This window comes from Schistocerca piceifrons, chromosome 2, assembly GCF_021461385.2.
Source record: "Schistocerca piceifrons isolate TAMUIC-IGC-003096 chromosome 2, iqSchPice1.1, whole genome shotgun sequence".
Taxonomy (NCBI): Eukaryota; Metazoa; Arthropoda; class Insecta; order Orthoptera; family Acrididae; genus Schistocerca; species Schistocerca piceifrons.
The window spans coordinates 137,672,058-137,698,847 of record NC_060139.1 but is presented as its reverse complement, the minus strand read 5'-3'; the positions used below and the strand labels follow the sequence as shown (position 1 = coordinate 137,698,847).

Genomic DNA, 26,790 nt, shown 5'->3' with positions numbered 1-26,790 from the left:
CAGATGTACATTTTGTATCATGACACGATGATGAGGCATGTGACATCATACATGTGCTAACAGGAGGAGAACAGAAAACTGACAATCTCTTTTTCTGTGTTTATATTTTTTGCAATGCATGTAGGGTGACAGACTGCTGTCTAGTCTAGCTCAAGCTTAGGCTGAAAGGTGGCAGTTTGGTTGAGAGCTGGTGAAGCGTAACTGTGTCTTTCATGTAGTTGCCAGGTGATAAACTAGTCTCTTAGTTTGGCACCTGACCATCTTTCGGCACTTGAGAGTACCCTGCCCCTGACGCTGACAGATCCAGAGTAATGTGCCAACCCTGTGAAGATATGGGAATAAAGCCACTAAGAAGAAGAGGAAGACACTAGTCTCTTTATCTTGCTACTATGAAAATGCTTAAGGAGTGTGTTCTAAGTACCAGTAGGAGTGTAACAGATGTACCATTGTATTGTGTTACAGGAAAATGAGAAGCTTAAGAATGAATGCAGGAGAAGAAATGAAGAATTAAAGTATATGAAGAAAAGCTTGAAAGAGAGGGAAAATATGAAAAAAGTTCTGGATCAGTACCACAAGACTCAGTACTATATGAATTTTATTTCGCAATGTTTCAAGGTAGGTAAGTTACCAACCATCCTTAAACGTGACTTGTAAAGTTGCAGTTGAGTCTATATGCAAGCTATGTTTTAGTTCCGGTTGGATGTCTGCCTCATGCTAGCCACAGGTTTGTCTGACAACTGCTTTGAACAGCATGTTTCATTATTTGTTTGCTATTTCCTTGTACCATATACTTTCTCAGAATTAGTCTCTTAATTGGTGGCTGTAAGAGCTTTTTCAGATTTGTGCTGTTCATTCACACAAGATGTGCCACTAATTGTATGCTTTGAGAGACTCTTGTATGAAGTAGTGAGAAACTCAAACTTCACCTGTGCTAGCTCTACTAACTGGTGCTTTTAGTTCTCAACAAAGGACTATATCTTTGTGAAATGTCCACTGCAGTATGATTTTTAAAACATCTCGTAAGTTATTGGAGTTGCTGTGCCATAATTCAAACACTTGTATATCAGTAATCTTTCTTTATTGAATCCAATCCAATGAGGCTTTTCTCCAAAGGAGGTAGCAGGAGAGTCTTTGCAGTTTGCAAGAGAAGAAATCACATAGATAGTAATAGAAGCTTCCAAGTGACCCGTAAGTAGTTCGTAGAGAGCTCTGTTTGATTTAACAGCAGCGTCTCTACAATTTGGAAGAGAAGAAAGAAGCTTTCAAATGACCCAGAAGCTGTTCTTAGAAAGCTCAGGTCTGTCATGATCTGACAAATCAGGAAGGCTATGTCATTTTATGAAGTTTTCAGTTTAGTGTACAGTGTTCCATGTATCATTTGTACAGTAAACGTGAGAAGTGAATTGGAATAAGCGCTGTCCAGAGTGATTCATATTTAAATATGATTGCTTGCTGACCATTTACAAAATGGGTGTTTGGTGCTAAATAATGTTTAGTTTAATAAAGCAAGTGGATATGTATTTCAGTCATCCTTCATATAGATCAAAGGTGGTGGTTGCTCAGTCAGTTGTTATGTTATTCATCATAAAATGGGCAACATACTTTAACTGACAGCTGTACATTTTCAGAGTCGTGCTCTTATTATGTGGCCCTCCATATTTAAATATATTTAAATAATCAACTCGACATACTTGCTCATGCAAAGTAACAGACTTAAAAATGCTTATTTCTACAAAAAAGTCCTCATCTTACTTTAAATTCACCAACTTGTATCCCTTTGTTCTGCCTGATCACACTACCGCCCATTCACAGAATTTCACACCTTCTTCAGCAGTGTCTCCAAGTTAGTCTGCTTACTGTCACACTTGCTGGCTTTCAAGTACTGTATTATTCAGTAATTTTGCAGATGTTGCTGTGTTTCTAGTTAAACCTTTTCTCGCTGACTAATACACGATTAGTGCTTCTTTCAAACCAGAGAACATTGAACACCAAGCAGTCTGCAGCTCTACATCAACAGTAGCTTCCTTTCACATATGCTATTATCTTTCTCTCTATCATATTTCTTGCAGACTGACATATCTGTCCTCACTTGTTTTCTGGGAGCATCATCATTTCTATGTAGCTAACAAGCACCAATCAATATTGGGAAAGAATACCACACATTACTTCAGTCAACACACAGGTGGCGATAGCTCATGTTTCTAATCACCCTTTTACAGAGGGAATCAAAATATCAGTAAAAGTGCACCTTACAGTGTACCACAGCTTTTCTCTTGCATACTGCAGTTGATGCCTATTGGTGTGGTGAATGAGGGGAAATGGACATGACGGATCAAGAGATGAATGATAAGACAAGATGGTGGACCCAATGAGCAAATAGCTTTCAATAAATGTCGTGCTGTCAAATGTATGAAAGTATGTGGCACGTTAATGGAATAATTGTGCAGAATGCTGTTGTATGAAACAGAATGTTCTGTAAAATCTAAACTGTCCTCTTAGGTTCCGGTATAGCCACCACCATGGAAATTGGGGCCTTCTGAAAACACGCAATGAAGTTTGTGTAAGGATCATCAGGGTACTCTGTGCATCAGTCAGTCACCACAGCCAATTTTACTTCAGTCATGTAGTCATGTTAATTGGCGTCACCAAGTCTCAACAAAACTATAACATTGGAATACGAAATACTAGGCCAAGGAATCATGTCAGATGCCAAGAAATATACAATGCAAGAAGTAAATACACAAATCACCAACAAGTCTTATAATACAGAACAACTGAATCAATAATTGTTGATCTTGCACTCTTCATGTTGAAAACAAAAGTAATCAATTCATATCTTCCGCTGAAACAAGTCATTAGATTGAGAGATTCTCGTTGGCTGCCATGTACTACCACCTGATTGGCTACAAACAACAACAACAATGAATTGCCGACAGCAGCACACAATGGAAAATCCATGGTACACTGTAAGAGCATTTTAGCCAAACTGTTCTCTGCCTCAACGTATGGGTCACTTCTTCCATATTACTGTAAACTGAAAAACAGCCTACCATTGTGCACATTTAAGTTCAAAGCAATAATCCAGTAATGAAAACATCTAGTGACCAGTAATAGATTAACGTTGCTGTGACACCCATTAACATCCAGAACACACCAAATAGACAGCACTCGTTGCAGAGTGTCATAACAAATGACTGATCATAAAAATAAGTTTGCCCAGAATATAATATTGCAGGATATTATTGAGGGGAAATAAACTATGTTAACTGAAAATATTATTTCCCTCTGAAATTTTGGAAGCTGAGTTGATTGAACAACTCGAGAATTTTTTCTTTCCACTTCAAATTGTTGTCAGTTTGTTCATCTAGAAATTATTGCTATCCAGGTGTTATCAATGACTAGTATAAATTCTTCAGCTTCAAGCATCTGGATCGCTCTATCTTGACCATAAAAATTTTGCACTTTAGTGTTAAATATCATATTTACAATTTCTTCTGATGCTGTATGTCTATCAGGATTGATTATAATGCTCGTGCCCCAAAGATAATAAAAGAAAGTTCAAAGCAAGAAGGGTATCGAGTCTTTTTGTTGTAAGTGAGGTTATGAGATACTTATGTTTATTCTTATTATAGTAGAATACTGCTGCATTATTGCATAACACAAATAAGAGGTGAATGATACCAAAACCATCATTTAAAATAATGATTAATGTTGATTTTACTCTCATAGTAATTAATTTACTTCATTATATTCATGGTGTGTATTTTTCAGATTTGAAGTTCATGGTTTTCGCATTTTGCCAATGGAATCCGAAGTAACACCTCCATTGGTTTAATTTCTCTAATCGGTAATGCTTGAGTTAATAATTTGATCTTGAGTGGGCTGAATACAAAACACTTTGTTTAATGCTTAAAACACCATTTATTTGTAGAAAGTGCTATGTGTTACACACATGGTGCTAAGGGTATCTACAACAGTAAACAATAAAAATATCATCAATATGAACAGACCATGTCTGCTGTCAGCCAGCTCATAATTTTACTGGGCACTTAACCAGCATTAAATACTTAGCTTTATTACAGTGTTTTCATTTAGTTATTTATCTTATTAGCACAACAAAGTCTCAAAAATGAGAGTGATAGGAAGTGCAAAATGGCTAAGCAGGGACGGCTAGAGGACAAGTGTGAGGATGTAGAGGCATATATCACTAGGGGTTAGATAGTTACTGCCTACAGGAAAATTAGAAACCTTTGGAGGAAAGAGAACCACCTGTATGAATATCAAGAGCTCAGATCGAAAACCAGTCCTAAGCATAGAAAGGAAAGCAGAAAGGTGGAAGGAGTATATAGAGGGTCCATACGATGGTGATGTACTTGAGGGCAATATTATGGAAATGGCAGAGGATGTAGATGAAGATGAAATGGCAGATATGATACTACATTAAGAATTTGACAGGGCACTGAAAGACCTCAGTCGAAACAAGGCCCCAGGAGTAGACAACATTCCATTAGAACTACTGATAGCCTTGGGAGAGCCAGTCCTGACAAAACTCTACCACGTGGTGAGCAAAATGTATGAGACAGGCGAAATACCCTCAGACTTCAAGAAGAATATGATAATTCCAATCCCAAAGAAAGCAGGTGTTGACAGGTGTGAAAATTACTGAGCTGTCAGTTTAATAAGTCATTGTTGCAAAATACTAACACGAGTTCTTTACAGACTAATGGAAAAACTGGTAGAAGCCGATCTTGGGGAGGATCAGTTTGGATTCCATATAAATGTTGGGAACACACGAGGCAATACTGCTCTAGGACTTATCTTAGAAGATAGGTTAAGTAAAGGCACACTTACATTTCTAGGGTTTGAGACTTAGAGAAAGCTTTTTGATGATTCTGACTGGAATACTTTCTTTCAAATTCTGACTGTGACATGGGTAAAATACAGGGAGCGAAAGGCTATCTATAGTTTGTACAGAAACCAGATGGTAGTTATAAGAGTCAAGGAGTGTGAAAGGGAAGCAGTGGTTGAGAAGGGAGTGAGACAGTGTTGTAGCCTATCCCTTACATTATTCAGCGTATATATTGAGCAAGTAGTAAAGGAAACAGAAGAAAAATTTGTAGTTGGAATTAAAATCCATGATGAAGAAATAAAAACTTTGAGGTTTGCTGATGACATTGTAATACTGTCAGAGGCAGCAAACGACCTGGAAGAGCAGCTGAACGGAATGGACAGTGTCTTGAAAGGAGGATATAAGATGAATATCAACAAAAGCAAAACAAGGATAATCGAATGTAGGCGAATTACCGGTAAATCAGGTGATGCTGAGGGAATTAGATTAGGAAATGAGACACTTAAAGTAGTAAAGGAGTTTTGCTATTTGGGGAGCAAAATAACTGATGATGGTCGAAGTAGAGAGGATATAAAATGTAGACTGGCAATGGCAAGAAAAGTGTTTCTGAAGAAGAGAAATTTGTTAACATTGAGTATTGCTTTAAGTGTCAGGAAGTCTTTTCTGAAAGTATTTGTATGGAGTATATCCATGTACGGAAGTGAAATATTTTAGACAAGAAGAGAATAGAAGCTTTCGAAATGTGGTGCTACAGAAGAATGCTGAAGATTAGATGGATAGATCATGTAACTATTGAGGAGGTACTGAATAGAACTGGGGAGAAGAGGAATTGGTGGCACAACTTGACTACAAGAAGGGATCGGTTGGTAGGGCACATTCTGAGGTATCAAGGGATCATCAATTTGATATTGGAGGCATGGAGGGTAAAAATTGTAGAGGGAGACCAAGAGATGAATAGAGTAAACAGATACAGAAAGAAAGGAGGTTGCAGCAGTTACTCGAATATGAAGGGGTGTGCACAGGATAGAGTAGCATGGAGAGCTGCATCAAACCAGTTGCTGGACTGAAGACCACAACAACAGTACAACAGTGTGCATCAAGGCTCGAGACAACACAAATCCCATTTTCTCATGGTCGCTGGCTGTAAGCTAGTATGTCACGATGACCAGCACAGCAAATCACTGTCTAAAGAGAAATACTATGCAGTCATAATCTCACAAACTCTACATGAAACAGAAAACAAACAAAACTGGGTGACTATTTTGGAATAAAGCTAATGTAAATATATTGAAGGAAAGATTTATAAATATTTACCTGACAGAATTAATGTGGGGAAGACATCAGTGTTACCATCAATATTTGTAGCACTACAATGGACAGTCTGTGAAAGCTTATTAGAAATTTAATTTCAAATACCTCAGCATAAAATCTACATCTAAATGAACATACCCTGCCAGCCACTGTACATTGTGTGTTGGAGGGTACCCTGTACCACTACTTTCCAGCTTCACTCAAAATGGAACAAGAGAAAAACTACTGTCTAAATGCCTCCGTATGAGCCCTAATTTATCTTATCATATCTTCATGATCCTTGTGCGAAATGTACGTTGGCAGTAGGAGTATCCTGCAGTCAGCTTCCAATGACGGTTCTCTAAAGTTTTTCAATAGTGTTGCTCAAAAAGAATATCACCTTCCCTCCAGAGATTCCCATTTCAGTTCCCGAAGCATCTCCCTGATACCTGAATGCTGTTCAAATCTACCAGTAACAAAACTAGAACCCTGTGTCTGAAATGCATTGGTGTCTTCCTTTAATCCTACCTGGTGGGGATCCCAAACACTCAAGCAGTACTCAAGAATAGGTTGCACTGTAGTGTTCTGTATGTGGTCTCCTTTACAGCTGAACCACACTTTCCCAAAATTCTGCCCATAAACTAAAGTTGAGCAATTCCCCTTCTCTTGTATAGTCCTTACAAGCTTGTTCCATTTCATATCACTTTGCAACATCATGCCCAGATGTTTGAATGACATGACTGTGTCAAGGAGAACAGTCCTAATGCTATATTCGAACATTACAGGTTTGTTTTTCCTACTCATCTGCATTAACTTACATTTCTCTACATTTAAAACTAGCTGTCATTCATCACAACCACTAAAAATTTTGTCCAAGTCATTTTGTATCTTTCCACAAACACTCGACGATGACACTTTCCTGTACACCACAGCGTCATCAGCAAACAGCTGTGAATTGCTGCCCAACCTACCTGCCAGATCATTTATGTATATAGAAAATAATAATGGTCCTGTCACACATCCCTGGGGTACTCCTGATGGTACCCTTGTCCCTGATAAACATTTACCATCGATGACAACATATTAGGTTCTGCTACTTAAGAAGTCTTTGAGCCACTTACGTATCTGGAAACCTATTCCACCTTTGAGAACGGTCTGCAGTGGGGCATAAGGTCAAACGCATTTTGGAAATCAATAAATATAGAATCTGTCTGTTGAACTTCATCCATAGTTCATAGTATATTGTGAGAAAAGGGCAAGCCAAGTTTCTAAAGCAGTGCTGATTCATGAACAGCTTTTCTGTCTGAAGGAAATTTATTGTATTTGAATTGAAAATAAGTCCAAGAGTTCTGCAGCACACCAGTGCTAAGGATATTGGTCTGTAATTCTACAGGTCTGTTCTTTTACCCTTCTTATATATAGGTCTCACCTGCACTTTTTTCCAGTCACTTGGAACTTTGTAGTGGATGAGTGATTCACAATAAATGCAAGCTAAGTAGGAGGCAAATGCTACAGAGTATTCTTTGTAAAACGAAACTGGGTTTCTGTCCGGACCTGATGATTTATTTGTTTTCAACTCTTTCAGTTGTTTCTCTATGTCAACGCTACCTATTACTGTGTCATCTGTAACTGAGTCTGAGTGATGGTCAAATGATGGCATATTTATATGATTCCCCTGCTCAAATTTCTTAAATACTTAATTTAAAACTTCAACTTTCCTTTTGCTATCTTCTACTGACACAACAGACTTGACAACGAGTGATTGAATAGAAATTTTAGACCTGCTTAGCAATTTGACGTGGGACAGGACCAGAATTTTCTCGACTTCTTTGACAGATCTTTCATAAGATATGACAGCTGTAGCTGTATGCTTCGAACATAGATCTTTTCACAGATTCACGAATCTTTCCTGTCTGTAATCCACTTACTAGGCACATACTTCTTCAGAGCACAATTGATAATCCATTTAAAATTTGATCATAATTCCTCTACATGCAACATACTAGAACTAAATAATGCCAATTCACTGTCCAAGTGAGATGTTAACTGCTGCTTATCTGTTCTCTCTAGAAGAGATACTCTCCTGTCCTTTTTGACTGATTTATTAACTTTAGTAACAGTAGTCACTATGATATCATGCTCACTAATCCTGTCCCTCTACTGACATTGTCAATAATGTCATACCTGCTAAAGCAGCAAGGTCTAAAATATTTCCACTGCACGTGTGCTGTTGACAAGCTGCTCAAGACAATTTTCAGAAAAAGTGTTCGTAAGTACTTGGCAGTACCATTTTTCTCTACTCCATGCACTGAATCAATGAATGTCCCAGTTTATACTTGGTAGGTTAAAGTCACCTCCAACTAATATTGTATGATCTGGGTATTCTACATTACTAACCGCAGACTTTCTTCGAATGACTAAAACTGCCACTGTGGAAACGGTAATTAATTTGATTTCCACCTGGACCTCATTGTATACGACCAGATAACTTCAGTGTCACACTCAGATTCAGCATCAATAGAGACAGTATTTCTGTCAACTACAATGAACACTCTCCCATTTATGGTGCCTGTTCTGTCTTTCCAATATAGGTTCCATGTCTCGCCAAATATCTCAGAGCTTTCTACTTCCTGAAAAGCTCCCATGTGCACTCCAAAAGTGCTCTGCTACCTGGGTAGCTGTTTCCTTTTTTGTAGTGCATGACTGACCTATGGGTCAATCCATACCAAGTGGTCCAGCAGTGGTTGCTTGACCATCTCAGAAAAATTTTATATTTGCTGGCTGAATTCCCCAATGTTTAGTAATCATACAAATATTTTTTTAAAAAAATTATTGTTTATTATTTTGAAATGGCGGCCATATTTGTTCCAGGCCACATGCTGTGGTTTTGTATTTGCAAGCATCTACATTTTTCACAATTATTCAGAAATGGATTGTCGTAACCCTTTCAGATAAAATGCATTTATTACAACTCACTCTGGGCTACAAATTAACATCATTATTGCTTAGCTGAATGTATTCTTTAATGTATTTTTAATAGTTCAAAGTTATCAGTCTAATTAAGAAACACAATTTTTGAACAGTAGCTTTCCAAAGAAAGATTAATTTATCAGCTTTAATATTTGTTTTGCTGTTATGCTGTATGGTATAGCTACTTTTTATAGAGTGTCAATGGTGAGCAGCTTACACGTAAAAAAGCACTATTTTAAAAAATGTTTTTTAGTTTTTCCATTTTGTGGCCTGCAATACTTTGTTGGAGGACCAGATAAATATCTGAAAATTTCACAGTTAATAGACCTTTATGATATCAAACTTCAGTATAAATTTCAACTTTGAGATTCAATTGGAAGTTATGGAAAAAAAGATTACAAACATGAGTCAAAAATACGTTTTTTAACATCTGCGATACCTGGTAGGCTAATCAAATAAAGTATACCAATTGCATAATGTAACACACCATGTTACACTAGGTAATGATTTTTTGTCGAAACAATGCTCTGGTAATTGTTTCAGCAGGCTAACAATTGCATCTGCAAGCCTATACAAGTCTGATTATTGTCTTACCCCTTACACCAACAATTGTCTACTCACACTTATTTAGCAAGAAGTTCTTGAAGTGTGCAGTTGAAAAATGGTGTCTGTGTTCTGTTGGTGTTATTATTAATGAAACATGTCATAAAAGTGTGTATAGAGTGTATCCTAAAGACATTACTTTAATCGAAGATCACAGTGAAGAAGAAAAAGGGTTGTTTTACTTACAAGTCGGCCCAATGGTCAAATCAACATGCAAGTACCATGAAATGAAATACTTAAAAAAATTTCATCACCTGTTTGGTCAGTCTTGCACAGACCCTTTTGAGAAACATAAGAAAACTATAACAAAAGGTTTGCGAGAAATAACATTTGATCATTATTCTAAAAATAAAAGCCCTTTTGTCAGTCTCATAAAATCACAAGAGAGAGGATAGTGAAACCTCAGATACAGAATTTTGTGACTTATCAGCAACCATTAAAAAAGTAGATACAGCTTGTGAAATCCTGAGTGTATCGCCTGCGAGTAAAATTAGGAAACTAAGTCAAGGTAAAAGACCAAGTGCTTGAATACAAAAATTGAGAAAGTGGCAGCTACAGTCAGAAAGAATTTGGAAGTTTCATTTCAAAATACAATTTGTACTAAAACAGATGGAAGTTCTAAAACTTCACCAACCGAATATGATGATTTGATAGAAAAACTAAAAACTCAATGCAGTATTTCAAACAGAGAGGATAAAATTAAGATTATCAGTTTACTGTCAAATTCTTGGAGTCGAGCAAAAGTTAGTGATGAATGTAATATGTCAGAATGTCTTGTTAAGTTAACAAGACAATTAGTAAAAGAACAGGGAATTTTTCCAGCATTACTAAGAAAAGTGCATCTAATTTGGTCGATGAAAACACAATAAAGTTATTAAGTATTATGACGATGACAATAACAGCTGTTTGATGTCTGGCAAAAAAGACTATGTTTCTGTGAAAGAAAATGGTTATGAGATTCAAAGACAAAAAAAGTTAATATTGTGTAATTTAAATGAAATATTCACTGAATTTTAAAAAAGAAAATCCTAACATGAAAATTGGAAGATCAAAGTTTTGTGAGTTGAGACCAAGATGGTGTATTGTTGCAGGGGCATCTGGCACCCATAATATTTGTGTTTGTTTGTATCATCACAACGTAAAGTTGATGATAGGTGGGGCCAATCTTACAATTGACTATAAAGACCTTTTGGAAGTTATGGTATGCAATATTGACGGTTAAAATTGTATGATCAAGGGAAAATGTGAAGATTGTCCAGGCAAACAAGTGTTACTTGACACGTTTGAAGAATCCGAAGAAGACGATTTGATGCCTGACAATATAAAATACAAACAATGGGTGACACAAGACAGAACTGAAATGGTGACAGTCATAAAATCACAAGAAGAATTTTTTGAAGTGTTGGTGGCTAACCTTAGAAAATCTCAAAATGTATCATTTTATTGCAAAAGCTCAAAGTAAATTTTTGAAAGACAAAAATCAAACCTTGGCAGCTGATGAATGCATAGTTCTTGCTGACTTTTCGGAAAATTATTCCTTCGTTGTTCAAGATGAAGTACAAGGGCACCAGTGGGTAAACAAACAGGCCACAGTTCATCCATTTGTATTCTATTATAAAGATGAAGATAAACTAATGAGCCACAGCTTTTGTGTCATAAGTGACTTCCTTGAACACAACACTACAGCAGTGCACATTTTTCAACTAAAATTTACAAACTACATTAAACAGCACCACCCTTCCATAAAAAAACTGATGTACTTTTCAGATGGGGCGGCAAGTCAATAAAAAAAAAGTTATTAACATCATAAAGAAGATTTTGGGTTTGATGTAGAATGACACTTTTTCACTTCATCCCATGGGAAGAATGCTTATGATGGTGTCGGGGGTACAACAAAGTGAGCTGTCATAAAAGCAAGTCTGCAGTGGACCGATGACAATCATATCATAACACCTCAAGAAATGTTTGAATTCTGTAAAAAAAAAAACATATCAAAGGAGTTACCTATGTTTTTGTACAATGAGAGGAAATACAAGAAGTCTATGACAGTGTCTTGAAGGAAGGGTACAACTCTTCTCAGAAGATTAAAGGCACTCGATCTTTTCATTGTTTTGTTCCGTATTTACACAACTTACTAAAGTGTAAGATCACATCAGCTTCTCCTGATAGTGAACTTTGTCAGTGTGGAAAACTTGTACAACTATTTCTTCAAAATAAAAACATAGTGGCTTGTGTTTATGATCAACAGTGGTGGATTGGCGAAGTTGATAATATTGAGAGTCAAAACCAAGATGTACATGATGTATTTTATCACCCTCCAGGACCAAGGACATCTTTTAAAAAAATTGAGAAGGATCAAGTTTGGATGCCGCTTAAAAATGTACTAAGGAAACTGTCTCTCATGGAATTTACAATGTTGACTGGGCGAACTTATAATCTAACACCCAAACTGAGTGAACAAATGTCTCAGATGTTCAGTGAGCGATTTACTAAAAACAAATAACAAGAGAACAAATAATGTAATTAGTAAGCTTATTTTCAATAAAAAAAGTAAGTAATCATAGGTTTGGTTAAATTATATACTGTAACTGATATATTTTATTCCATAAGCTTAGATATTGCAGATGTTAAAAAACGTATTTTTGACTCGTGTTTGTAATTTTTTTCCGTAACTTCCAATTGAATCTCAAAGTTGAAATTTATACTGAAGTTTGATATCATAAAGGTCTATAAACTGTGAAATTTTCAGATTTTTATCTGGTCCCTCAAAAAAGATATTGCAGGCCACAAAATGGAAAAATTAAAAAAAATCCATTTTTTAAAATAGTGTATTTTTTAAGTGTAAGCTGCTCACCATTGATATTCTTTAAAAAGTAAATATACTATACAGTGTAATAGCAGAAAACATATTGAAGCTGAGAAATTAATCTTTCTTTGGAAAACTACTGTTCAAGAATTGAGTTTTTTTTAATTTGTGGCTGATAACTTGGAACTATTAAAAAATGTATTAAAGAATACATTCAGCTAAGTGATAATGGTGTTAATTTGTAGCCCAGAGTGTGTTGAACTAAATGCATTTTATCTGAAAGGCTTAGGACAATCCACTACTGAATAATTGTAAAAAATGTAGATGCTTGCAAATAAGAAAAAAAATGCATGCGGCCTGGAACAAATATGGCCTCCATTTCAAAATAATAAACAATAAATTTAAAAAAAATGTTTTTGTGACTACTAAACATTGGGGAATTCACCCAGAAAATATAAAATTTTTCTGAGATGGTCAAGCAACCAGTTATTTTTTTCTTGGACCGCTTGGTATGGATTGACCCCTGTCAAGGGGAGTCCATAATTTCCCAAATCATAACCCATCCAAGATCGTCAAAGTTGATGAAGCTTTTTGTTGAGACCCTCCACTGAGTTCGAAATCACAGGACCCGTATCAACTTTGGAAACAATTCTACAGATTGTGAACTCTGCATACATCCCATGCAAGGCCATCAGCCAAAGGGACCTCTGCCAACCACATTTACATAGCAGTAAGACCCATTTTCTGTTTACGTGATGCGTAATTTTGAGTCACATCTGTGATGCATTAGCCCATTGCTTGTTCATTTTCTTCACAAGCTGTGGCATGGAGGAGGAGGCAGAGGCAGCACTTATCCTAGCAGCCATTGCACTATGAGCCAGGCTATGAGCTGATCGCAATTTTTGACTCTCAAAATCGTCTGCATGGGAGCCAAGTTAAAGTGTGTGATTAGCACTTTTGCCAGTATATAAGTGAATATTGCCAGAATTCTCTGTACTGAGTATAGTTGCATCAAGCCACTGACATCTGGCTAAATTTCATTTAGCAGTCCTTATGAAAGGAAGGTGTTAAAATGTTACACTGAATACCTCAATTGCTACAGTGAATGAGCTACATTAGGGCTGTTTTAACTCGTGATATGTATGATAATTGATACTGGACCTTAGTCAGTTTTCTGGCCTTCAGTAATGACTTATCCGTAGGGAGGGTGGTGGTGGTGGCGGGAGGGGCAAGGAGACGGGAAGTAAATAAAAGTAAAGAAGATATCACCTACATTCACTGAATGATGTAAAACTTTAGTGTGCTTTCATTAAGTATACATGCTGGTCATTGTTAAATGCAAAGGGTATTGTATCAGTTTCTCTGATGAGCTGTGTGTTTGCGAGTACTTTTAATTTAGTTCTTACCCTGTGTTCCTTCTTATTGCTTATACCTTATATGCATTTGGACATTATTTATGTGATGTATGTATCTAAATAGTGCAAATTTTTGTTACAGTGCATGTATTGTGACAAATCTTTCTTGAATGGGACATTCTTGGATGCACATCTTGCTCGTCGTCATCCTAAAGACCCTGAACAACAAGTACAAAAACAATCTAAAGAAGATAATAGGGAAACGGTGGCATTGTTTACTGAAATCCATGAACTGAAGGACCGTCTGCAAGCTGCTGAACAACTTCTACATAAGGCTGAGGTACTACCATTACTACTACTACTACTACTACTACTACTACTTCTACCAGTAGAAGCCGACGTCGGGGAAGATCAGTTTGGATTCCGTAGAAATATTGGAACACGTGAGGCAATACTGACCTTACGACTTATCTTAGAAGAAAGATTAAGGAAAGGCAAACCTACATTTTTAGCATTTGTAGACTTAGAGAAAGCTTTTGACGATGTTGACTGGAACACTCTCTTTCAAATTCTAAAGGTGGCAGGGGTAAAATACAGGGCTAAAGGCTATTTACAATTTGTACAGAAACCAGATGGCAGTTATAAGAGACGAGGGACATGAAAGGGAAGCAGTGGTTGGGAAGGGAGTGAGACAGGATTGTAGCCTCTCCCCAATGTTATTCAATCTGTATATTGAGCAAGCAGTAAAGGAAACAAAAGAAAAATTCGGAGTAGGTATTAAAATCCATGGAGAAGAAATAAAAACTTTGAGGTTCGCCGATGACATTGTAATTCTGTCAGAGACAGCAAAGGACCTGGAAGAGCAGTTGAACGGAATGGACAGTGTCTTGAAAGGAGGATATAAGATGAACATCAACAAAAGCAAAACGAGAATAATGGAATGTAGTCGAATTAAATCGGGTGATGCTGAGGGAATTAGATTAGGAAATGAGACTCTTAAAGTAGTAAAGGAGTTTTGCTATTTGGGGAGCAAAATAACTGATGATGGTCGAAGTAGAGAGGATATAAAATGTAGAATGGCAATGGCAGGGAAAGCGTTTCTGAAGAAGAGAAATTTGTTAACATCGAGTATAGATTTAAGTGTCAGGAAGTCATTTCTGAAAGTATTTGTATGGAGTGTAGCCATGTATGGAAGTGAAACATGGACGACAAATAGTTTAGACAAGAAGAGAATAGAAGCTTTCGAAATGTGGTGCTACAGAAGAATGCTGAAGATTAGATGGGTAGATCACATAACTAATGAAGAGGTATTGAATAGAATTGGGAAGAAGAGGAGCCTGTGGCACAACTTGACGAGAAGAAGAGACCGGTTGGTAGGACATGTTCTGAGGCACCAAGGGATCACAAATTTAGCATTGGAGGGCAGCGTGGAGGGTAAAAATTGTAGAGGGAGACCAAGAGATGAATACACTACGCACATTCATAAGGATGTAGGTTGCAGTAGGTACTGGGAGATGAAGAAACTTGCACAGGATAGGGTAGCATGGAGAGCTGCATCAAACCAGTCTCAGGACTGAAGACCACAACAACAACAACAACAACTACTACTACTACTACTACTACTGCTACTAACTCTGAATGTATAACTTGGTGAGGCTACCCAGCCAAAGTGGGAACTAATCTGGTCACATGTCTAGGGATAATTACGATTCAATTCAAAGTAATGTGCATTGTTACCTCGCAGCACAAGCACAGAAAGTGATCATGGATGGCAAAAAAAAACTTGCTATTAACATCATTAATTTTATTGGTATTAACAGTGAGAATGAGAAAGGTGCAATGGTGCTGATAAAAAGTTTGACAGAAATTTAAATCAGAAGTTAAGTAAGTCACTGGTGTGCAAATTATGGAAGGATGAGCACAATGCCAAGTGGAGCAGGACTGAAGTATCTGCCTCAAATAGAATACATAAATTCACATAGTAAATATTTTAGATGATGAACCATGGACCTTGCCGTTGGTGGGGAGGCTTTCGTGCCTCAGCGATACAGATAGCCGTACCATAGGTGCAGCCACAATGGAGGGGTAGCTGTTGAGAGGCCAGACAAACGTGTGGTTCCTGAAGAGGGGCAGAGCCTTTTCAGTAGTTGCAGGGGCAACAGTCTGGATGATTGACTGATCTGGCCTTGTAACACTAACCAAAACGGCCTTGCTGTGCTGGTACTGTGAACAGCTGAAAGCAAGGGGAAACTACAGCCGTAAATTTTCCCGAGGGCATGCAGCTTTGCTGTATGGTTAAATGATGATGGCGTCCTCTTGGGTGAAATATTCTGGAGGTAAAATAGTCCCCCATTTGGATCTCCAGGTGGGGACTACTCAAGAGGTCGTCGTCATCAGGAGAAAGAAAACTGGCATTCTACGGATCGGAGCATGTAATGTCAGATCCCTCAATTGGGCAGGTAGGTAAGAAAATTTAAAAAGGGAAATGGGTAGGTTAAAGTTAGATATAGTGGGAATTAGTGAAATTCGGTGGCAGGAGGAACAAGGCTTTTGGTCAGGTGAATACAGGGTTATAAATACATAATCAAATAGGGGTAATGCAGGAGCAGGTTTAATAATGAATAAAAAAAAATAGGAGTGCGGGTTAGCTACTACAAACAGCATAGTGAACGCATTATTGTGACCAAGATAGACATGAAGCCCATGCCTACTACAATAGTACAAGTTTATATGCCAACTAGCTCTGCAGATGATGAAGAAATTGATGAAATGTATGATGAGATAAAAGAAATTATTCAGATAGTGAAGGGAGGCGAAAATTTAATAGTCATGGGTGACTGGAATTCGAGAATAGGAAAAGGGAGAGAAGGAAACATAGTAGGTGAATATGGATTGGGGGTAAGAAATGAAAGAGGAAGCCGTCTGATAGAATTTTGCACAGAGCATAACTTAATCATAGCTAACACTTGGTTCAAAAATCATAAAAGAAGGTTGTATACATGGAAGAATCCTGGAGATACTAGAAGGTATCAGATGGATTATATAATGGTAAGACAGAGATTTAGGAACCAGGTTTTAAATTGTAAGACATTTCCAGGGGCAGATGTGGACTTTGACCACAATCTATTGGTTATGAACTGTAGATTAAAACTGAAGAAACTGCAAAAAGGTGGGAATTTAAGGAGATGGGAACTGGATAAACTGACTAAACCAGAGGTTGTAGAGAGTTTCAGGGAGAGCATAAGGGAACAATTGTTACGAATGGGGGAAAGAAATACAGTAGAAGAAGAATGGGTAGCTCTGAGGGATTAAGTAGTGAAGGCAGCAGAGGATCAAGTAGGTAAAAAGACGAGGGCTAGTAGAAATCCTTGGGTAACAGAAGAAATATTGAATTTAATTGATGAAAGGAGAAAATATAAGAATGCTGTAAATGAAGCAGATGAAGCAGGCAAAAAAGGAATACAAACGTCTCAAAAATGAGATCGACAGGAAGTGCAAAATGACTAAGCAGGCATGGCTAGAGGATAAATGTAAGGATGTAGAGGTTTATCTCACTAGGGGTAAGATAGATACTGCCTACAGGAAAATTAAAGAGACATTTGGAGAAAAGAGAGCCACTTGTATGAATATCAAGAGCTCAGATGGAAACCCAGTTCTAAGCAAAGAAGGGAGAGCAGAAAGGTGGAAGGAGTATATAGAGGGTCTAACAAGGGCGATGTACTTGAGGACAATATTATGGAAATGGAAGAGGATGTAGATGAGGATGAATTGGGAGATATGATACTGTGTAAAGAGTTTGATAGAGCACTGAAAGACCTGAGTCGAAACAAGGCCCCGGGAGTAGACAACATTCCATTAGAACTACAGACGGCCTTGGGAGAGCAAGTCCTGACAAAACTCTACTATCTGGTGAGCAAGATGTATGAGACAGGTGAAATACCCTCAGACTTCAAGAAGAATATAATAATTCCAATCTCAAAGAAAGCAGGTGTTGATAGATGTGAAAATTACCTAACTATCAATTTAATAAGTCACAGCTGGAAAATACTACTGCGAATTCGTTACAGACGAATGGAAAACCTGGTAGAAGCCGACCTTGGGGAAGATCAGTTTGGATTCCGTAGAAATGTTGGAAGACGTGAGGCAATACTGACCCTGCGACTTATCTTGGAAGCTAGATTAAGGAAAGGCAAACTTATGTTTCTAGCATTTGTAGACTTAGAGAAAGCTTTTGGAATACTCTCTTTCAAATTCTGAAGGTGGCAGCGGTAAAATACATGGAGCGAAAGGCTATTTACAATTTGTACAGAAACCAGATGGCAGTTATAATAGTTGAGGGGCATGAAAAGGAAGCAGCGGTTGGGAAGGGAGTAAGACAGGCTACAACCCTATCCCCGATGTTATTCAATCTGTATATTGAGCAAGCAGTAAAGGAAACAAACGAAAAATTCGGAGTAGGTATTAAAATCCATGGAGAAGAAATAAAAACTTTGAGGTTCGCCGATGACATTGTAATTCTGTCAGAGACAGCAAAGGACCTGGAAGAGCAGCTGAACGGAATGGACAGTGTCTTGAAAGGAGGATATAAGATGAACATCAACAAAAGCAAAACGAGGATAATGGAATGTTGTCGAATTAAATCGGATGATGCTGCGGGAATGAAATTAGGAAATGAGACGCTTAAAGTAGTAAAGGAGTTTTGATATTTGGGCAGCAAAATAACTGATGATGGTAGAAGTAGAGAGGATATAACATGTAGACTGGCAATGGCAAGGAAAGCATTTTTGAAGAAGAGAAATTTGTTAACATCGAGTATAGATTTAAGTGTCAGGAAGTAGTTTCTGAAAGTATTTGTATGGAGTGTAGCCATGTATGGAAGTGAAACGTGGACAATAAATAGTTTGGACAAGAAGAGAATAGAAGCTTTCGAAATGTGGTGCTACAGAAGATTGCTGAAGATTAGATGGGTAGATCACATAACTAATGAGGAGGTATTGAGTAGAATTGGAGAGAAGAGAAATTTGTGGCACAACTTGACTAGAAGAAGGGATCGCTTGATAGGGCGTATTCTGAGGCATCAAGGGATCACCAGTTTAGTATTGGAGGGCAGTGTGGAGGGTAAAAATTGTAGAGGGAGACTAAGAAATGACTACAGTAAACAGATTCATAAGGATGTAGGTTGCAGTAGGTACTGAGAGATGAAGAAGCTTGCACAGGATAGAGTAGCATGGAGAGCTGCATCAAACCAGTCTCAGGACTGAAGACCACAACAACAACAACAGTATAAATCCTATAAAACAATATTATGAAAAGGATAGTTGTTACTCACCATGTAGCAGAGATAGGCACAACAAAAAGACTGTCAGAAAGTAAGCTTTCGGCTAACAAGTTCTTCAAGGGAAACAGAAAACGTACACCCACTCATGCACATGCAAATGCACCTCTCATATACATGAGGCTGCTGAGGCCAGACTGTGAACAGCAGTGCATGATGAGAGAAGCACTTGGTTAATGGGAATAAGGAGGTGGCTGGGGCAATGAGGGGGAGGGATCTCAGGGTAGGGGTGGGGATGGTAAAGTGCTGCTTGTGGGAGCACACAGAAGCGAGGTGGAGAAAGGGTAGGACAGCTAGGTGCAGTCAAGAGGTTAGACGGAGGGTGGGGTGGTTAGTGGAGAACGAGAGAAGTAAGAATACTGTGGGTGTGTTGGTGGAATAGAGGGCTGTGCATTGCTGGAATGGGAACAGGGAAAGGGCTGATGGATAAGGACAATGCCTAACGAAGGCTGATATCAGGAGGGTTATGGGAATATAGGGTATATTGCAGGGAGAGTTCTCACCTGCACAATTTAGAAAAGCTGGTGTTGGTGGGAAGCATCCATATGGCACAGGCTGTGAAGCAGTCACTGAAATGAAGAACATTGTGTCGGGTGCCTGCTAAGCAACAGGGTGGTCCTGTTGTTTCTTGGCCACAGTTTGTCGATGCCCATTCATGCGAGTTTGTAGATCACATGACTGGCTTCACAGGTAGCCCTGTCTTTGATGGGATAGGTGATGTTACTGACGAGACTGAAGTAGGTGATGGTGGGAGGATGTATGGGACGGGTCTTGCATCTAGGCCAGTTATAGGGATATGAGCTGTGAGGCAAGGGGTTGACAGCAGGGGTTGTGTAGAAATGGGCGAGGATATTGTGTAGGTTCAGTGGGTGACAAGAATACTGCTGTTGGATGGGTTAGAAGGATAGTGGGTAGGACATTCCTCATTTCAGGGCATGACAAGAGGCAGTCGAAATCTTGGTGGAGAGTGTGATTCAGCTGTTCCCGTTCTGGGTGGTACTGAGTCACGAGGAGAATTTTCCTCAGTGGTCGGATGGTGAGGCTTTGGGAGGTGGCAGGTGACTGGAGAGTTGAGGCACAGGAAATCTGTTAAATCTGTTTTTGTATGAGGTTGTGGAGGGGGGGGGGGGGGTAATTACAGTCTGGGAAGGCATCAGTGTGACCCTTGGTACATTTCGAGAGGGACTGCTCACCACTACAGATGTGACGGCCATGGTTGGCTAGGCTTTATAGAAGGGACTTCTTGCTATGGAATGGGTGGTAGGTGTTGAAGTGGAGATATTGCTGGTGGTTGGTAGGTTTGATATGGACTAGGTACTGATGTAGCCATCTTTGAAGTGGAGTTTAACATCAAGGAAGGTGTTTGTTGGGTTAAACACGACCATGTGAAGCAATGGGGCAGAAGGTTCTGGAGCAGTGTGGATAGGATGCCCTCACCCTCGATCCAGATCACAAAAATGTCATCATTGAATCTCCAATACTGTTGTTTTGAACCACAGCGATTATCTGGCAGAAGGACTCTGCCAGCTGTCAGATTCATCTACCTACAAATGCTACAACAGTGACCCCATTCCAGAAATCAAGGAGGATCTGCAGTCTCTTCTCAAATCCTTTGGCCCATCCCAGAACCTACATCTCTCTCCTCACCCTTAACACTCCCCACACTCTTACCTTCTACATTCTTCCTAAACCCCTCACCTGGCTGAAATTCAATGATGTCATCTTTGTGATCTCGATCGAGGGTGAAGATACCATATCCACATTCCTCCAGAACCTCAGAGTCTTCTCCGACATTTGCTTCACCTGGTCCTATTCAACCTAACAAGCCACCTTCCTTGATGGCTACATCAGTACCTCTATTCATATCAAACCTACCAACCATCAGCAATATCTCCACTATGGCAGCTGCCCCCTTTTCCATACCAAGAATTCCCTTCCCTTCCCTTCCATACAGCCTAGCCACCTGTGTCTGTTGCATCTGCAGTGATGAGCAGTCCCACTCAAAATATACAGAGTGTCTCACTGAGGCCTTTACAGACCATAATTACCCTCCCAGCCTTGTAAAAAAGAGATCTCCCTTGCCTTATCTTTACAGCCACCTGCCACCTCCCAAATTCCCACACTCTACCACCCAGGACTGGAGCAACTGAGTCACATTCTTCGCCAGGGTTTTGACTACCTCTCGTCATCCCCTGAAATGAGAAATGTCCTACCCACTATTCTTTCCACCGCTCTCATAGTGGTATTCTGTCATCTACTGAACCTAGACAATGTTCTAGTCCCTCCCTTCACAACCCCTGCTGCCAACCCCTTGCCTCACAGCTCACATCCCTGTAATAATTCTTCAGTCTGGTCACAAGCGTCACCAATCCCATCAAAGACAGGGCTGCCTGTGATGGCAGTCATGATCTACAAGCTAAGCTGCAACCACTCGGTACATACTATGTGGGCATGACAACTAACAAGCTGTTTGTCTGGATGAATGGTCACCAACAAGAAACACCTGGATCACACAGTTGCTTAGCATGGCACCCAGCATGATGTTCTTCATTTCTGTGGATGCCTTACAGCCTGTTCCATCTGGATCCTTCCCACCAATGCACCCACAGTCTTTTTACTTCTCTCATTTTCTACTAACTATCCCAACCTCCATCTAAACTCGTGACTGCACTTAGCTACCCTGCACTCTCTTCACCTCGTTTCTGTGTGCTCCCACAACCAGCACTTTACCATTCCCCACCCCTACACTGCTATCCCTTCCCCTCGCTGCCCCATCTTCTAACACCTGAGTGCTTCTCCTATCACGCACTGCTGCTTGCAGTGTGGCCTCAGCAGCCAGACTCTCTCTCTCTCTCTCTCTCTCTCTCTCTCTTTCTCTCTCTCTCTCTCTCTGTGTGTGTGTGTGTGTGTGTGTGTGTGTGTGTGTGTGTGTCTTTTCCATAAATATACAAAGTATTTTTTTTTATTTTTACAGGAAGAAAATGTCTTGTACCATGGAATGGTGAAACAGTTTGAAAAAGCAATTGAAGATAAATTAGCAGAAGTTAACCAAACTAGCAAGAAACAAGAACTTGCAAAATTGCAACAAATTTTGCAAGCTGAAATTGAGGTACCAATAACAAAACATAAGTTTTGCTCTGGTTTCCTTCTTAATAGTTTTCCGGCTATATGACACATAAATGAGCACTTTTATCATTAAAAATTAGTGGAGACAGTGTATGTTTGCATTTAATAAGTAAATTGATAATAAGATGTGTTTCATGCTATTTTCCCAGTTGACTGAATATATCATCATCTTGTGGGCATGCATCTGAGACATAATTGTTTCTTTTTCCAATATTTTAGCTGATACACATACAGCTATTTTAAATGTGTGTTGGTGTCTGAATTAAAAACACTTGATGCAAACATAGTGTGGAGTTAATGTGTTTGTGTCATAGATAAGACAACTGTCACAAGAGCATAAGTCATCCATGAAACTTTATGCATCTAAGAATAAAACAGCAAGTTCCAAGTCAGCAAATCCATAGTGCTTACAAATTATGTGATTGATTATTAAAATGGAGGGAAGATGTTGGAATGCTTGACACCCTAGATGCAGAACAATAATTCCCCTGGGAGTGCAGATGTGAAATGAGTGTTTTCCATGATTTGTTGAAGAGGAAACCCTCGCCTTGGTTGAGCAGGTTGTCCTCTGTTTGTAATTTCACTGCTTCCTTGACCAATGAATCCCAATAGGATAAGGCTGTGGCCACAATTTTGACTTTTCCGTAATCCAAGGACTAGCCTGTGGAAATGTAATTTTCAGCCACTCCAGATCTGTTGAGCTGTAGAAGGCCACTGTGTCACTGGTGTTCGATGCACTATTATTGTATAGTGTATATTGTTTATCCTATGTAGCTTTTGCCAAACTGATGAGAAATTTCATAAATATCTGCTTTCTGTGAAAGTAGCTCATGTTTCAGAGATCCCAAAAGAGCTGCCACCCTGTCTGGTGTGTGGAAGATCACATCTGTTATGTGCTTCTTTGTTATTCTTGCAATATTTGAAGAAACATTTCCCACATATGGTAGAAAGGCTGCAGTCTTTAAATTTCTTTCTTCCTGCTCTCCCTTTGGTTGATGTGGCATTTTTGCATGCATAGCTCTCTTAATCTGATGTTTTGTATATCCATTTTTACTAAATACCTCTTCCATTTGTACTGGTACATCCTGTAGGCTGTTAATATTGGACACTATGTGGGCCTTAACGGATGAAGTTTTAAGTACCCTCGTAATTTGTGAGGGATGGTAGCAGCTGGACACCTCCAAATGCAAACTGGTATGGGTGGACTTAAAGTACACACAGTGCTTTAAAAACCTGTCCTCCTTATGGCGAACTGATGCACCCAAAACCATTCCATGGCAAACCTGATGTTCTTATGGGTGGACTTGTGATGGTCAAGAAACACCACTAATTTATCCTCACAGTGAGACCAAACTATGACTGTACCATCGACAAATCTCCATGACACTGATGGTTTTAAAATTGCAGAGTTGAGAGCTTTTTCTTCAAAATCCTGCATAAATAAATTAGCTACAGTGTGAGAGAGATAGGGCTATCCTTGATGACACCTTCAATATGTTTATAATACTGAACTTGGTGGAAGTTGGTGCATGCTTAAATAATGCACTGAGCTGTGCATCTTCCACACATCAAACAGGGTGGCAGCTCTTTTGGGATCTCTGAAACATGAGCTACTTTCACAGAAAGCAGATATTTATGAAATTTCTCATCAGTTTGGCAAAAGCTACATAGGATAAACAATATACACTATACAATAACAGTGCATGGTTAAGTTATACCACCAGGCCACTCCCAGGAAATAGAAGGGAACCTAATTGCTATTTGAGATATAAGTAATATACAGGGTGTTTATAAATTAGTTATACAAAAGTAACATTTAATTGTGAAAAAGGTAAATAACTTATAGAAATGTTTGATACCGCACTGACTGCAGAATATCCTCAAGTTTTATTTACAAATGTTCAGTGTGGCCACCATTTGGAACACGACAAATGTCCCATCTGTAATCAGTTTGCTTCCAAACCCTATGAAACGAGTCTAGATATATGATGGCAATTGTTTGTTGTCTGTTCTTGTAGCTTGTCAACGTTTCATGGAAGCAGAGGGACAAACATTCCGTCTTTAATGTAACTTCATACACAGAAGCCCAATGCGGTTAAATCAGGTGATCATGGTGCCCAGGACATTGTTTCACCACATACAATCCAACCTGACACATTCCTACTGAGATTCGTGACAACTACATGATGATAATGTGGTGGCATGCCATCTTGCTGGAAAATAAATTCTATGCCCATATCCTGTTGTAATTGAGGCATCAGATAATGTTCTAGCTTGTCCAGGTACGACATGCTATTTACAGAACTTGACTTGGCAAGAGAGAGAGAGAGAGAGAGAGAGAGAGAGAGAGAGAGAGAGAGAGAGAGGACTGTGACCTTGTTACAGTTTACTACACAAAAAACGATTACCTTAGTGAGTCCTGTACGTGTTCAGTTATGTGATGCGGTTTCTTCCCACTCCATATTCGAACATTATGCCGATTCACTTTACCACAGATATTGAAAGATGGCTTCATCACTGAACACAGTTTTATTAAGAAAATCATCTTCAGTCTGCATTTTGTTAAACATTTCTACACAAAACTCGGGTTGTTTTCCTTTGTCACTTTCTGTTAAAGCTTGCAGCTGTTCCAGTTGTAAGGTTTGAATGACAAGTGTTTCCATAATACCTCCCACACTGTAACACTAGGCATATTCAGTTCTAAGCAGCACATCTCATTGATTTACCTGGACTAAGAATGTAAGACTGCCAAACTTGACTGCTGGCTGATGCAGACCCAGCATCCTATGTGCTACATGGCCCATTGTTGTGAAACAGTTGTACCAATTAATAACAGTTTGTTTTTGAAGTGGTGGCTTGCGATATTTAGTCCTGAATTGTCCCTGAGCTGTAGTAGCAGATTTGGTCCATGCAGCCATAAATACCACAGCACACTGTCTGCACCATTATATGACTCCATTATGACCACTGAAATAACTCAATTGCACATGTTGCCTAGTGGGAATGTCAGGACATAACGGTGTTTGGTTGGAGTAAAACTTCAACATATATTGCATTCAATGCTGTATCAAACTTGTCTGTAAGTGATATACCCTTGTCACAGTTAAAGGCCACTTTTGTATATATAATTTATAAACACCCCGTAGTTCGTCCAAATTCAAATTGAACCTTATAAAGTAATACCTTATTCTCTCTTTAACTTGTACCAAGTGTGTGTAATGAGTGATCTCATTAGCAATGGCAGACTAAATGAAATGTACTACTTTGCCAAAGATTGGTAATTCCTCAGAGTTATTTATATTATGCATGAAGAAATCCACATGTGAATGAGAAGGCTAGTGAAGTATTTCACAAATTTGTACATTGGTGAACCATTGGTGGTGGAAGGATGTAAAATCCTCGTGGATCTTAAGTAAAGTGTAAGCCATATTAGGTTGTAGACACTGAGAAAGAAGGTTCTTGACGATACTTTCTTCCCGTGATTAGCACGAAATTTGGATGTCATTTTCATTATTCACAGTGTTGGCTCACATGGAAGCATGTGGTAGGCATCCTCATCCAGTAGCGTGCAGATCTTCATATTGTGTTCTGTAACTACAACTGCACTACTCTCATCAGCAGAAAGAACCACACTATGTTGTTCATTGCATAGTGCAATCAGGTTATTATGCTTACCCCTGTTCACTTTGGGTATTGGTGGTTTTGTTTAAGTGGGAATATGACTTGTTTCACATGTATTTTGTCCACTGTTTTTCTGGTTAACTTGTGAACTGCTCATTTAATGCCACATATCATTTCAAAGAGAGGGAAGTCCAGCAGCAAAGGTGTACGATTAACTCGTTTATTAATTGCCAAAATGGCACCAGTGTCTCTCTTGCTGTTAAGTTGATGGCACTGCATTTGGATCTGTGGTCCTCATTGTGTAGTTGGGAAAGCAGACTGAACTTCCCATTCATTTCTATGATATTTGTTGAGCAATTGTGCCGATCAGTTCACAAGTGTGTAATTAGGTATTTGGTTTCATTTTAATTTTGAGATTGATTTCTTCATAGACAGTTACACATGTTAAAATTTTAAATGGTGTACGCCACTGTGTTATAAAATGGATAAAGTGAAATTTGGGATGTATGCTATGAAGTAAGGAACATTTTTGTGGTTGTTGTTCTAATATCCCACCACCCCAGCGATATGGAGACAGATTTGGAGAGTGGTAGTGGTGTTATTTGTGTAGCACAAAGTTCTGCTTACGACTGACAAACCTCCAGGGTTTATAGCAAATACATCATATGGGGTGGTCGTTGACCCTCTTCAGGAAATAAATACCCAGCCCTGTGGATGCTGTTGCAGTTTGTATCTCGTATCAGAGAACTCACTTTTCTGAACCTGGATTCTGACTTTGAGATATGTGTGATTGTGTTGCTGTTTAAGGCAATTCTGGTTTTGATACCTGTAATAA

The 26,790-nt window shown here is 38.8% G+C and overlaps 1 protein-coding gene across 2 annotated transcripts in view; it reads left to right on the top strand.

Moving 5' to 3' along the window:
- Window positions 1–26,790, top strand: part of LOC124777442 (cilium assembly protein DZIP1-like) — a 286,339-nt gene that overhangs the window by 3,056 nt on the left and 256,493 nt on the right. Inside the window, exons 4-6 of one of the 2 annotated variants that reach the window (XM_047252852.1) lie at window positions 463–615; window positions 14,016–14,213; window positions 22,183–22,317. In XM_047252852.1, coding sequence (XP_047108808.1) covers window positions 463–615; window positions 14,016–14,213; window positions 22,183–22,317 — 486 coding nt within the window. Of the gene's footprint in view, window positions 1–462; window positions 620–14,015; window positions 14,214–22,182; window positions 22,318–26,790 lie in introns of those variants that run through there. The other variant, XM_047252853.1, reaches the window with a different exon arrangement.